The sequence below is a fragment of the Eurypyga helias genome, unplaced genomic scaffold (genome assembly GCF_000690775.1).
Source record: "Eurypyga helias isolate BGI_N326 unplaced genomic scaffold, ASM69077v1 scaffold23308, whole genome shotgun sequence".
NCBI lineage: Eukaryota > Metazoa > Chordata > Aves > Eurypygiformes > Eurypygidae > Eurypyga > Eurypyga helias.
This window is the reverse complement of record NW_010266572.1, coordinates 22,233-37,461: the sequence shown is the minus strand read 5'-3', so window position 1 is coordinate 37,461 and position 15,229 is coordinate 22,233. Positions and strand designations below refer to the sequence as shown.

At 46.9% G+C, this 15,229-nt stretch overlaps 1 protein-coding gene across 2 annotated transcripts in view; it reads right to left on the bottom strand.

Moving 5' to 3' along the window:
* Positions 1-7,274: 7,274 nt before the first annotated feature.
* CHN1 (chimerin 1) overlaps positions 7,275-15,229 on the bottom strand; it is a 30,111-nt gene continuing 22,156 nt past the window's right edge. The window contains exons 3-7 of one of the 2 annotated variants that reach the window (XM_010157158.1): positions 13,750-13,923; positions 12,978-13,055; positions 11,680-11,817; positions 10,570-10,675; positions 7,275-8,223 (exon numbers count right to left, since the gene is read on the bottom strand). In XM_010157158.1, the coding sequence (XP_010155460.1) occupies positions 8,052-8,223; positions 10,570-10,675; positions 11,680-11,817; positions 12,978-13,055; positions 13,750-13,923 (668 nt within the window). In that variant the 3' untranslated portion in view covers positions 7,275-8,051. The remainder of the gene's footprint in view (positions 8,224-10,569; positions 10,676-11,679; positions 11,818-12,977; positions 13,056-13,749; positions 13,924-15,229) is intronic. The other variant, XM_010157159.1, reaches the window with a different exon arrangement.

Here is a 15,229-nt window from a genome sequence, read left to right as displayed (position 1 = left end):
CGGCAGTGGTGGGATGCGAAGGGGCTGGAGCGCGCCTGCTTAGCCCCGTGCCCCTCAGGAGATGCTAAGCACCGACACACACGCGGGTACAGACGGACGGTAGGATTTAGATCCACAGATCACGAAATTCAAAGTCGCGGTTTTCCATACAGAGACACACCTCAGCCATCCTGCAAATATATTTTATCCGCATGGATGTTTGTAGCAATTAGTATTCATCATATCTTCCTTTATTTTCTATTACACAGGCCAAAGGAATTAAAAATACCAAAAACTCACTGTAAAGTGGCGAACTTAACCCCTGCAGTTACAGAGCTTTGTCCCACAGCACAGATGTGGTGCATTTTTATCAAATCAGAAGGATGCTTCTGCAAAAGGACTCTAGTCTGGACAGAAAGAGAGGAGCAAGGAAAAGGTTCACAGTCAAACAGAGAAACCAAGCTCAGAAACACGTAGCTAGATCAGCGGCACAAGTGCTAACCTATTGCGTGTGAGGGGAAAGGCAGCTCCCCTTTAAAGGGGCACCAATCCTCATGGTCAAGCTGCTCAGATAAAAACGACTTTGGGAAGTCATTGACCAGCTTGGCCATGGCCGGTGCAGCAGTCTGAACAGAGACCAGCAAGAACTGCAGACAACCAAGTGAGATGGCAGGCCCAAGCTGGCCAGCACAAAGTGTGGGAGGAATCGGTAAGAAGGGTGCAGCTTCACATTACAAGAACTCCAGCAAATCAGCCCTGGAGTTGAATAAAGTTGCTGAATAAAGTAGTGTTAAAGTCATCGCCAGCTATCACCTCGGACGAGGTTGCTCCTGGGCTCCTGTCTGAGTGCTAGGGCTTATCTCGGGGACCTAGGTGCATCGTGCTGGAGAGCCAAACAAGCAAGCAGAGGGGGACAAGTCCACGAGACGTGACATTTGCTCTGCCCCCCTCCTACAGGCCAGTCAGCACAGCAGCTTCCATGAGCCCGGCTAGAGCAGCAAGGACAGCAAAGGGACAGCGTGTAGCCTGGAGCTCATCTCTGGATGCTCACATCTGCATGTTCAAACACACGTACCTGGTTTTAAATGCAGATGATCCTGCACGGCGGTCACGCCAGTGGAGGCTGTTCAATTTCAGCTTTACATAAAGCAATCTGCTTGTTTAGCTCCTGTGACACGTTTTGGCCAGTATTCTGTAATTCAAAGCTTTCCTGAAGATGTTTTTGGGGAAACTCCACTACACAGGCAATGAAAAGAAGAACTGGTAATGTGGGAAGTATGTTTTAATGTTCAAAAGCTGCTGCGCTGGTTAACTGCTTCTCTTATCCAGTTCACAGGGGAAAAAAAGAAGGAAGATAAAAATCACATTTTAGCTCTTAACTGACACAGGCTCTTCTCTGACTGCTGGCCCATAAGGATATAACTGACTACAACCTTTTTGCAATGTCATGACTCCCAAATACAAAAGCAATTAACTCATGGAACACGGACCACCCCATGGCACATTCCCCACATAGCCCCACCTATGGGATGAGCGTGCAAATAGCCATCTGGCACTCATCTGCTCCCCGTGGAGCACCCACATCCTGGCAAGAGACAGATGTGCAAAACCATTCCACATCACACCTGTGATAAGTGCAACTGCAACAAACTTTTGCTACCCTTAGAATGCCTCCTTAACCCCACGACAGCCCCGGGATATGTAGCTTTGTGGTACAGGTTCTCTTGTCAATAGTATTAGCTGGATAGACATACAGAAACAAGTTTATTTCATTTTTAATTCTGCAGCTAGGCTGGGTGGATGAGTGGTCTCTCTCTTTGCACATAGCACTTCCCCTCCCTAAGCCCTCACTGATCCCAGAAAACACTTAATGGGGATCTCTGCAGAGTATCCCTCTCACCTAGAGCTGTAGCAGTTGCCTTTCAAAAGTCAACATTTGCCTCACTGAGCTATCTGAGCCATCGCAGCATTTTACAGCTGGAAACACCATCCTCTACCCACGCCGGCCATTACCTCCCCGGGATGGATTGCTACTCCTGCCCAGGGCACGCTCAAATTTGTGGATGTGTGCTTTACCCGGGACTGACCTCGTGCCAAAGTACGCACTTCTATTGCTTATGTTGGGATCTTTGCCAGCACACACACAGCACTTTCTTGTTGGTAATTAATGGAAAATACTGACTTCTGTGGTTCCTGGCGTGTAGCTCTCACCTGTCACACAAGGTTTATTTTGCCTCCTTAGCAGGCTGCAAGGTCTTTGCCACCTTTGTCTTCTGCGTTGGGCAACAGGGAACTTACAAGCTTGTGTTTATAACTAATAAAACAGAAAAACAACAACATACTCAAGAAACACCTTCAAAGTGATAAGTAAAGTATTAAAAAAAGCCAATTTTGGCGTATATTTGGAGTGCATGGCAGCTCTGGATTCCCACAGGAGGACTAGGGGCTTGGAGCGGTGAGGCACATTTGGGTGGGACTGCAGTCCAGGCTCAGTTCTGAACTCAGCCTGAGTGTTCAGGTGGGCTTTGAAACTCTCTTTGGTGAGGTATCTTGTATGGCAGCATCCTTGCAGAAACTGTGGTGTGTTAAAATATAGTATCCAAATTTACTGGATGTCATGTGAGTGTTACTGCATGGTCCAGCATCACAATGCTGGAGAGCATGAAAGGGGATAAACAGAGAAAAAGCAATAAAAGGAATCTCTTCCCTCACCTTTTCTGAGAGCAGAGTAGGTGCTGGAGACAAGCAGTGAGCAACAGCATCGTGTTGTGCTGAGTTCTGGGCTTAGTGAGTGATCCTTCAAGCAGGCTTTAGGATACACCACCATATGAATATTAATCTACAAAATGAGAAATTTTAATAGTTCAGACAATCCTATCTGCATTACTGACACAGCTGGTAATAAGGCATGGAAAAAAGAGGAAAAGAGAAAAATCTTAGCATTCAAACTCTAGGTTTGATAGAGGACACAGAAATTACAGGCAACGTAGTGCTTGAAAATGAATCCTTGTTGGCTGCCAAATGTATTTTTCAAAACAGTGCCTAATTGCCTTAGGAAATACATTAATCAAAGGGTCCCAGAGGCCTAAGAACTGTTTGCTCCAATATCATTACTCTGCCTTGGTGGAAAGACCTCTGTAATACAATGAGCTATGCCTGTCCTTGAGACAAAATACACGGGGAATAGGAAAGGATACCTAACAAAAACCTCTTGAACACACTCCTTGAGCAGCTTTTCGACATCCGGCTTGGGAGAGACCAAACTAAAAAAAAAAAAAGGTACTCTGACCATAAAACCAGGAACAGAAGCTGATGAATCGTGCTGTCCGAGTGGATGTGCAGAAGGTGACATCAAGACAAGTGTCTCTGCAGCATGGCCTAGATCACGCAGGGAGCAAATCAGGCCAGCACGAAGAAACGATCAGCCTACACAGGGGCTCTGGAGAACAGCGTAACCTGAAATGCCCATGACCAGAGGCAGAGCGTGCTGAGGAAGAGCTGGATCACTTGATGCGTGTGGAAGGCTTCCTCCTCTTGGCACCTCAGCCCAGGCTCCTCAGACTCCACGGGGGCAGAGCTCAGGGCACTAACCAGCCCAGTGCTGCAGAGAGGGGACCCCGGGGAGGGTTGTGGAGCCCTGCAGCCACCTTCTCCCCCCCTGCTCTCAGACAGGTCCCTTGCCGTTCGCCTACACCCCTGCTAGCACGCGAGCGAAGCAGGAGGCACACTTGCCTTGCACGGTTTGCTCAGCTATCTCTTTAGTCATAACGCGTGGCCGAGCCCTCCATCTCTTGCGTTACATAAGCCTTCCAGGGCTGATGTGCAGTTGCTAAGCAGTGGTTTTGCATGATGAAAAAAGAAAACCGTGATTGCTAGGTTCACTAAATGTTTTCTGGGTTTTGTTTCCCTCCTTATTGCAATATAATTATAATAAAAACATTACAGAACAGTCATCAGCATGCAAAAATCAGGTCAGGAACAGAGCGAGTAAATCATACATGCCTTCTAGAAACCTTTACGTCTTCCCTTGCCATTGGAGGGGGAAGGGCAGGAGATGGTTGGTATTGCATAAAATCATAGATAACATTTTTTCCACCCTGTCAGCTAATCTGGCATGAACAGAAGTTGGCACTCTTGTTTCAGAAGGCATCTTTCTTCCCTCACCACAGAGACAGAGTCTTGTGCCCAGGCCGGGGGCACAGGACGCACACGTGCTGCTTTCCCGGGGGTGCTCGTGCCTTGCGTGGCAGGCCTGAGGCATGTGCCAGGCTGCCACACGTGGCTGCAGGTCTGCCAGGGGGGAGGCCTGGACCAAGGGGTGCCGTGCCCAACCCGGGACACCTTCTGCACCAGGTTGCAGAGGCCTGGCCTGGCTGATAAGAGGTCAAGTAACCCTGTGCTAAACCGCTGTGCTAATTCACTGCTGCGACATTTTCCTGAAATTGCCACAGGATTTTTTTCCCTTTTCATCCTAAAGCTCCTAATTGTGCCCCCAAGCACTGTCCTAAATAGCTTTTTTCCCCCAGTAATTCTGAAATTTAATTTTTGCTAGACACACATTTTAAACACTTTTTCTCTCTGCAAGTTCCTTGACTGCTACCAACTCATACTTCTTGCCAATGCCCCTTATTTCTTCCTTAGAAGTCCAAGCATGAGGTTTTTCTTAGTTTAATGCCTTCCTTCCAATATTTTTGGCCATGGCCAACTGCCTTTTGATAAGATGCTGCCAGCAAGGTGGCTCCAGCATCCCTGCCCAGCCCCACACTGCGCCATAGACACGTACCCCGCGGCACTGGAGATGGTAAGGTCAGCTTCTGAACCAGAGATAACGTCCATTCGTCATGGAAATCAATTCCTTCAGAGAAAAAAAAAATCAACTTTGTGAAAACCTTTAGTTCTTACACACCTGGGTTACTTACTGTATTGTCATTTAACTAATACAAATACTAAAAATACTAGTTTTCTGTGTTTAATTAAAAATTTGAATAAATCAAACTTAAATCATGTAATCATGGTTCACACAGGCGCTGTCAGCCTTAATTACTTGAATATTGAGATTTTTTGGTGCTAAACACATTCTGAAGCTTTCCCATCGCTTGGCACGCAGTTTCCTTCCTATCTTATCAGAACACGAGACTTGGGGAAAATAGGGCGTTTATTCCAGCAGGGATGCGGCTGCCTGACCTCTGGGCTCCTGTGCCGACCTGCTGCGGCGGCTCCTTGACAGGGAGCTTGCAGGGGAGGGGGCGTACAGGCATGAAGGAAGAGTTGTGTTTCTTGAGCTGGGTTTTGAGGGTGAGGTGTTTTTTTTTTTGTTTGGTTGGCTTTTTTGGTTGGTCAGCAACCTGACTGCTCTGCTCTCAGCAGCAGGTCCCCATTTTGGTTTTCTCCTTTCCTGCAGGAACTTCCACGATTATAATCACCTGTTAAACTCTGCTGGCAAAAAGGCATCTCCAGCAGGAAACCGGCGCTTGGTTGCAGCTGGCAAACCTTGTTTGCCCTGCAAGCATTCGAGAGATTGACTATCCCCAGGGCAAGTCTAGTCGTGCTATTTTGGGTGTGTTTCTGCAGCTCTGATCCAGCTTCACACCTCTCGCTGGCCATCGCCACTTCTAAATGCGGCTGAAAGTGTTTGCGGAGCAAGGGGGGCAGGAATTAGCATCAGCAGCGCCCATCTGCTGCTGCACCGAGATGGAGGAGCTGCATATTTTGCACAGAAAAGAATGTGATTATCCTAATGACTCCTACTTACTACACGCTTCAGAAGTGGGACTTCAGCTGCCTAATCCAGGCTGGCTTGCACAGCAGTGGGAACAGAAGGCGCCGCTTGCTCAGGCAAGCTGAGGGCTCCCCTGGACCAGCAGCGGTGCCGAGGACACGGGGTGCCACCACCGCGGCCACAGCTGCCGAGGCAGAGCCGTGCCCTTCTCTGGCCTTGCCCTGCATCCACCACTGCCAGCGGCTTGGAGAAAGTGCTTTTCCTGCGGCAGGCTGCGATGGCGTTAGGCACCAGGGACAAGCGCGTAACCAGCAACGCAGACACTGCAGCGGCTCAAACGCGCGCGTGCAGAACCTCACCGGCATTACTTAGAGAAAACCCCCGTCTCCTGATCACAGGCTGGATGACACAGGAGTGCCACAACGCCAAGGGGTGACAGGATGTTGCAAAGGCCACCGCGTGGTACCCTGGAAGGGATGGCAGGAGTGATGGACGGCCCAAGGACTGTCATACGCAGGGCCATGAGGCAGCACAGGGGTGAGGAAACGCCTTGCGCGCTGCCGAGGCAGCGGGGGAAACGCAGCATGTTTTGGAGCTGGCTTGGAACACGGCAGCAGTGAACACGTGGCTGCTGGGGAGTGCAAGGCAGATGTGACTGGGAAGCAGATGGGCCATCACTCTTGGGCTAGGCAAGGCTGTGGTCAGAGGCATACGGTTTTCCAGCTGTGTCGGTTCATTGGGATAAATAAATTGATAATGTGCACTAATTAATACAAGAGTTACAGCAACAAGTCACTTCTAGTACTACAGAAGATGAAAAAAATACCTTTAGATTTGCTCAAAACTCCCCCCAGCTCTGCCTCTGCAGCAGCCCCCCAGCCCAGAACAACGCTCCCCACGCACTTACCAGCCTGCATCCCGCTTTCCTTCCCAGGGGTCCTTCATGCCCCGCTTCCAAGTGAGCTGCAGGAGAGCTGCCTCCTCCTCCCCTGGCCAGGGATGCAAGGAAAAGGGTGGGATACAGGGAGGCACCTTATTGCTGACAGGGAGGGAGCACAGCTGGTTGCAATTGCTGGGGGATTCCTCCCCCTCTGGACTGTGTTTGCAGGCCAGCCAAACTGCTGGCACCACAGCTGAACCCTTTTTAGCGCAAAGCAAGTGTTCTGCGAGGTATTTGCATCTGACACGCAGTGGTGTATCCACCCACTCTGCGCAGCTACAACCGTGTAAAGGTAAACAGCAATTCCAGGCTGTATATAGGTCATGTAACGACATACCTGTAGAATATGAAGTAGTAAATGGCTTGACAATACCTTTTTGGTTTAAGAGTTCTGAAGCATTCCTGAGAGGAATCTTGGACAATGCAGAAAGAAATTTTCAAACTAAAGAAGAATTTGTGGGAGCCTTAGCAAAGTGTCAGGCTCCAAATTAATTAGATCAGAATGGACTTGTCAAAACCAGTAGAACTCACGGCTTTTAAGTCAGAAGTTGTTCAGGGTTAAAGCACCAACGTAAGGAAAACCCCACAGGGCGTATTTTGAAACATGTTCGTTAAGTAAAAATAAATAGCTTAATGTTAGAGTTCTAAAAGCAAAATTTAATAAATTAATATATGCATGCCAGATAAAAATACAAAATTACAATTGAAATAGCAATAATAATAATAAAGGAACACTGTTCAGCATTGCAGATTTCACTGCAACCACTATAAACATCATGGAGAATTACTTAAAGTAACATTTAAAGTACACATTTTCCTTCTGTTAAAAACAAATTACTATATGATGAAAAAACTGAAAGAAACCCAAGAAGAAATCAGCCCCCAAGAAAAAATCAGCCCCCAAAGTGGCAGAGAACGATATGAAATGTCAATAAACTGCCGAGGCTCCATTTCACTAAGTTGGCCTTCTTTTTAGTATCAGAAACCAATTACATAGAACAAAAAAGCAAATTCACAACAGGTTTACACGGAGAAACATGCTGAATTACAATCACAAACTATCCAGAACAAAGATGCTGCACCAGTTCAGTTGTTTTCTTCATGGAATGAGTCTCACCAGAACAGGGAGAACAGGGAGCAAATCATGCAATAGCTTTAGGCTTTTTGTTTTTTATTTTAACATGATAAACACCCAGGATTACTAGTACTGGAAAGTATGTGTTAACCTTTTTCAACATCAGCTGAATGGCACTACAGAAACGACAAAGAGTTCCTTCATTTTTATCCTGAATACATCGAAAGCTCTAGCAAATATGGAATTCAGCGACAAGAGCCATTAAATTACTTTAAAATATTCCTTCATCCATAGAACACTGTTGCTTCCTTTTTTTTATTACAAAACCCCCAAAATATTCAAAATAAAATGTCTTCATTTTTTATAAGCATCTCCACCACAAGTCTCTGATAACGGATGTCATTCAATGCAGCCATCGCGTCCAGTTCTGGCGCTCTCATAAGAGTTGGTCCGAAAACGATGCCCAGATTCTCTGCACTCATCAGATTCTCCTTTTCATGGAGCGTTACTCTGTAAAAAAACGACAGTGTTTTTCACTGACTGCAAGATCCCTTCCATGCCAAATTCTGCCTGCACATCCTTGAAAAACAGGGAAACCGGACAGAGGTGTTTGCCTTTCCCCAAAGCCCGGGAGAGGCTGCCATTTCCAGCAGGATATACACAGAGGCGCTGGGCGAAACAATCGGAAGTTGGCGAGCGCAAAGGCTGGCGGGTTTACGTCAGTCAGACATCTCTGTCCTGCCGTGTGCACAGACCGTGGTTACTCGCAGGAGGGGTCGGCACTCCGCGGTAGGACGGGGGCTGTCTGAATTCAGACAAATCACAGCAAATTTGCTTTCGGCCTTTACAGTGGCACTGTTTGGAGGCTGTTCCTATGGGGCCATTCCTAGAGGGCTGAGGCCCTGCTGCGGGCAGGCTTGCAGGCCACCTCCAAAATGTCATCTGCCTGAGAATTCCACCTATGGAAGAGGCATCCCGAGAATTCCACCTGTGGGAGAGGCATCCGTCTCGACCGGGGTTATGGCAGCAATGCGCCTCCTCAGTCAGTGCCGGAAGGGTCACTGCTGCCCAACCATCACTGTCTCTGGGGTCACGGGATGTTCATTAACGGGGCTCAGAGGCAGCTTGTCCTCTCCTGTGCTGCTCTGCCTCAGCATGGAGAACATAGCGTTCCACACGGGATGGGGGGCAGGAGGAGGGCAGCCTGCCTGGGGTATCCCGGCCCTCAGTGCGCTCATCGCTGCCACAACGGATGCAGCAGACACAAACGTGCTTGGAAGCCCAAGATTCTGCCTTGATTCATCCTGGTGAACTGCCTTGCTCAAGGAGAACAAGTTAGATTTTGCAAATGTTTCCATACACGCTGTGGTTTAAAGAATCCATACGGATTCTTCTCATTAGCAACTAAGAATGCAGGGAAAGCAACTGAAAGAGTCCAGCTAAATGATTTCTCTTTTTACCACTGCGGCATCTTGTGTTGCATGAACAAATCCATTGGTATAGAAAAAAAAGTTAAGATATTTCTTCCTTTTTTTCTCTTCTGCTTTAATTTTTATTTTAAAACAAGTCAGACTGATGTTTCCAAGCTGCTGTGTCTTCAGTCTGTAATTATTCCACATAAAGGAGTCGTGTCTGATTACCTGAATTCAGCAGCAAGACAACAGCCTGTCGAGCACCACAGCCCTTTTCAGCAAATGTATTAAAAGGAAGTTTAAAAACGAGTGAATTTTGTCACCCTTCTACCTTATGATTCACCTGTACCAGAAATACAACGTGCAAAAGCAACTTGCTAACTAGAACAGCAAGAGCTACTCCTGAACAGCAGAGGGAAAAATTGACTTCACACTTCTCAAGCAGTAAGGTGGGCTGTTTTTTGTTCCTGAGTTTCTTCATCCCTGTTTCTGTCCTCAAACATCCATTAGAAATGCCATTGAAATAAATGGACCTGTAGCTGAATTTTGCCTGAGGCACTCAGCAGAGTCAACATATTGCTACTTGTAGAAGAACTATAAAAGGAAAAATAAACCAGAAGACAGCTTAAAATAAAATATTTTTCTAAGGAAAGGGAACAGTTATTCTATATTGACAGTAAGTTCACATTACTTGAGAAACTAAAACGGATACCCTAACACGCCACATTGGTTTTTTCCCTGCTTTCCTGAAAGAAACAAAACCAGTGCTGTTGTACTGGATATTCACCCATCGGTCTCTCTCTTAACAATTTTTCAGCCTACTGACCGACTTCAATCATGTCCCAGGGAGAAGGGGAAACCTCAGACAGAATTTATGCTCCTACGGTTTTGAGGAGGTGGCAGGTGGAACAAGGGTCTCCACACTGATGTGGAATGGCTGGCAGACCTCACCACACGGGTGGCTGGACGGCCAATTAACACTGTGCCTAATTGGCGTCAGCTCCAGCCTGGTGTGTGCTGTCCTTTTTAGGCTGTCAGGGATGACCAGGGTAGACAAGACTTAGCAGAAAAAGACACCAATCTATAGCCATTAAGCTGCATTAGTTCCTTGCCCAGGGAGTGACATATTATTCCCAGAGGTACTAAAGGCTTTTTTAACATAAATATTCACTGTAACCTTAGATATAGTGCAAATCTGTTGGGCAGATGGCTTTTGTGCTTCAAACCTGAGAGGTTTTTCATTTATTTCCTCTAAGCACTTTGCGTGTGCTTCAAGCGAGATAAAAAACGGTGTTTGTGCCTTCGCTGCTGTGCAGACTATCATTCCCCGCCAGAGCCTGCCTCCAGGATTCCCTGGACCTCACTGAGACCTTTCTGGAGGTCCCAACGTGGACTTTGCTAAAAGTGAGTTTGGCTCAGAGCTCCTTCCAGCTAGTGCACCTACCTCTTCAGATGTGCCATGAGATACCGTAACGTTTCACAGTGTGCAGGCGGCAGCAGTTTCAGCGCCTCATGGAGAATTTCCAGCTGTTCATCCGGATCGGCGGTTTCTGAAACACAGATGTTCAACTGCCACCACGCGCACAGCCAGAATTCACACACAGAAAGGCAACGACGGTGGGTGCAGAGGAGACTGGGACACGCAACTCTGCTGGATGACCTACCTCCAGGACCTATCCCAACCTCACAGAGGAGGATTTGCCTGTCCAGACAGGTGCACAGAGTGAAGTCAGCATGCGATTGGGTTTGGACAAAGAAAACTTCCCAAAGCCAACTGCAATCCACTGAGAGATTCCCTGCAGCCTCCTAAAACAAAATTCCCCTGGAAATCCTTGCTGGCTGGACTAGTTTTGCACAAATAATCTACAGGTGCAACCCTGGGACAGCAGAAGGTACTGGGAACTTTGCCATCGGCATCTTTGGCTCTGTCTGTTCTACTTGGAAAGAGCCTTCTCTGGAGGAGCAGTAAGCCCAGCATCCGGCCCTTGTTTTCTACTCACAGCTCCCTCACACGTCCCCAGGTGTGGCGGGTGTGCCTGCTGCACTGTAGAGATGCTGCCGGCAGCTAGGACACTTGGCAGAGGGGTTCCAGCCAGCCTACTGCCATCTGCGAGGGCAGCCTGAAGGCAGCCTCAGAACGAGCGCTTATCATCTGGTAAAACCACGCTAAACGGACACCTCTAAAACAAGTGACTTATTTCCGAGCATTTTCATTAATCGCCTTCTTTCCAGCAACACAGACCCAACAGACCTTAAGTATCACTGTCAAGTGCTAGGGATTCATGCAAAACATAAAAAGCAATGTAATCCATAAAGCGTGGTGAAAAGGAAACATTCCTGGTGACGAGGGCAGAGAAAAACGTAACCATGATCACGTAGTACCGCGTGGTCACGTCATAATGTGCACTGCATATTTATTCCTGTAATCCTTACTAAATAGGGCATGCAGGGTAAGAGCTGATGGGACAGCGATTAAATAAACAGGCAAGTACTGCACAAAAAGCAGAGGAAAAGGCCGAGAATGAAAACCAGGAAGAAAACGCATTTTACTCACTTGCAGACTCTATAAACTTTGGGTAGGCATCATACGTGATGAGTGGAATTGGCAAATCCCTGAAGTACAGTTTAAGTGCACCAGTGATAATATTGATATCTTCATACATATTCACAGAAATATCAGCTTTTTCCCCATCTGTGTGGAGAAGGCACTGACATTAAAGCCTTGGAAATGTAAACAGATGTAAAACAGCATTCAAGAAACCCCGAAAAACTTGCTTAAGCAAACATTATCGAAAGGGACACAACTACAGATTCTGGCTTTCATAAACAAACCCGAGTTTCTGGGCTGTGACGTTCACTGTTTCACGGTGAACACCTCAAGCCTTTTACACAGAAGCCTAGCCCTTCCTCACTTCAGATGATGACAAAAAATGCAGGTTTTTGTTTTTTTTGAAAAAAACCACCTGCCTGATCTCACGGTATCTGCGTTGTAGAAATGTGTGGAAGTTTAGCTATTTCTGAACACCCCGCACTGCCAAACAACGCATTTGTCAGCACTGAATGAGAAATTAGTGGAGTATGGGAAAAAAAGAAAAAGAAAGGAAACCAAATTAGTCCACAACCTCCTTATTTTATAGGAAAAACATGTGTTCACCATTTAGCCACAGCATACTACCTACTCCTGACCGCAGTGGACACAAATCCAGACCTTGGCTTCTGCTGCGCACCCCCGCCCGGCTAACGCTGCAGAGGCAGATGTTGTCTGAATAGGTCCAGTCCTCCAGAGAAACGGGAGTTTCCAGCATGGATTTTGGCCTTGATTTCTACTGGGATAGGGGACTGCAGCTGGAAAGCCTTTAGTTTTCCCACTGCCTTTTCTCAGAGAGAAGAGTTTGTTCTCACTGACCTTTTTTTAAGACTGCAATAATTCAAACTTGGTTTGCACTATTGTATTCATCTTATTATTTTGGAGCTTTCATGCAGAAAGATGGATTTAGGCTGCACAGCCTTCTTAAGGCACTTTACCACTTGCCCACTCTCCCTCCCCCACCCCCCTGAGCACAGTTTTACTGGCAAACTAGGGCAGTAGTTCAGAAAGCTGTCCCCTTTCCTAGGCACATCATTACTGGAGCACAGCTACTGATGGAAGGAGAAAAGCAGGTTTTGGTAGCAAGGGCCAAAGTGAAGCTGGTAACGCTTTTGTGATGGGGAGACCCCTCTTCTGCGAGCGCGGCTGCCAGACTCCTCCAGCCCACTGGTGCAGCGGAACACGAGACAGACAGGGGCTGCAGGGAAAACCGGTGCGTATTCAACACATCAGCACAGAGTTCCAGTGTGCAGGAAAGACTGTACCTCTGTCAAATGCCATTTTGACATCTTCAATAAGATCACTAAATCCTGAGACTCTGTACAGTCCTTCAGAATTAAGACCTGTAATGAACATTTTAACAAAATTAGTCTTAATTTTACACTTTCCTTCCTTTGCCAGGTTTGTCATTTAAGGGAGAACAAGCAGGCACGTTTTAAAAGCCTTATCAGGCTTTTCTTGCAGAATGAAATCTTATCCTGGCCTTTTAACCCTGACCCTTGCATTAGCTGCCCTGTTATATCAGCACTAAATTATGTTTACACACAAGTGATTTCAGAGCTGAAGAAACATATTAAACCAATTACAACTGCTTTTAAAATAACTGAGCTTAACATACTTAATGTTCAGTCATTATTTCTGAATGAAAACAAATACTCTGATTCTGGAAAGGGATACTCAGTGTGGGCTGGGAGAACTAGCAAGAGGAAACTCATCAATACTAATGGTCTTTGGTTTAGCACATTCACTTAATTTTTAAAATAAAAATATTACTGGAAAGATAGGTGCCAATATGTAACTATAAAGCAGTAATTGTCCATTAAGCAATTTCTAGCAGAATCAATAAAAATTATAAATGGGTATGAACCATGAAATGGTGCAAGGTATAATACTGGCTGTGCAGCATAATTGGCAGTCATAAAATGTCTTGTGGAAATCTGTTTTGAGCAATCACACATTCAGCAGAAACCCAAATGACCCAGATCAATCTAAACGGATTATCAGTAAAGCAACGAAAGTGCATTAACGATGCCTTACCTCTAGACTCAATCTCCCTAATGCACATATCTACTACCATTGGTCTCTTCGTGAAGTGTGCTTTTACTAGCGTTGTAAGGTCACAGCTGTACACTTTCTTGACATGCTTCAGGTCTGGCTTGCAGTCATTTGGGACCATCTTGGAACATTGCTTGTGCACATTTAAACCACAATCTGAGAGAAAAATGCGAAGACGATTAGTCTGGTGTTTGGTGAAAACGTATCCCGAGGTCAGTACTGCGGAACAGGCACGGCTCCTGCAGGATCTGACCCGATATCGCAATGACCACTTCTGTTGAGACCTCTTAACCATCAAATGCAAGAAGTAGGGACAGGCCTGGAGTAACACAGATTTCCTACCCAAGACATTTCCCCTACAAGACCTAACACGAGGTTTTGAATCAGGATCTAAGGGTCAAATTTCATTCCACACCGCTATTACGTATGTTGTTATCACGATCTGAACTTTCTCCCTCGGTTGCTGCGGATTCCCTAACAGTTTCAGCGTCATGCTGGACTGTGGTACTCGGGCACCTCCTTGACCAACCCTTGAGCAGCCTGGGGGAGATGGAGGCAGGGGCTGGGGCTCAGAAGGCTGCGACCCCTCTGCAGCGTGTGTTGGCAAGGCAGCGCAAAGGTCGGACCCACCCCAGGGACCCCCATGCTCACCACGCTGCTGGTGACAGAGCCCAATCCCAGCTCGGAGGGGAACTGGAAAAGAGACGGAGGGGTCGCCAAGCTGGCTGGTGGCTCCTTGCTAGCGAGTGGTGTACAAGGGACTCTGCAAAGTCACAGCGGCCGCAGGTCTGATGCCGTTTCACAGCGGGGTTCTGACACAAAGTGCTGGCAGGCACCAAACTGACCCGGTTTACTTTAAAAATGACTCAGGGAAAATTTGTTGGGTTTTTAAAAGACATAAACAAACAACTCACAGCTTTGTTGTAAACATACTGTGAATGAGATCTGGTTTAAGTGAAACTTAATTGAAATCACATTACAGAAAAATGTTTGTTCTGCCCAAAACCACTCAAACCCATAATACTCAGGGTTTGGGGAAAAAAAATCTTGGAAAACACAACCAATTGTACAGTGAAGATGGGAAGAGCCCCGGTCCCCTGTAAGCTAAGCACGTTGTACAATCAACAGCCTCCCACACTGCACTGCCCAGGGCCCATGACAGACCCCAGTGACTCCATTTCCACTGCCATTCCTCCTGATTCCCAGTGGAGACTCAGACGTGCTTGCAGGGAAAGCGCAACCAGCAAGAAAGACAGCACGTTGCAGCCAGGGCGTTTGCCATGCTGACGTGCACTCGGCATACGCTGAGGCTCCAGGTCTGCAGCGTTTCTCTACCGCACTGCATTGCCATACGGAGTCCCCTGGATTTCTGGGGAATTAAGGGATGCAGGAGCTTGAAGGATTAATGCCTTGATGAAAATCTGTACTTTCCTCTCGCACTGCAGTATTGAGTATCTGTCTG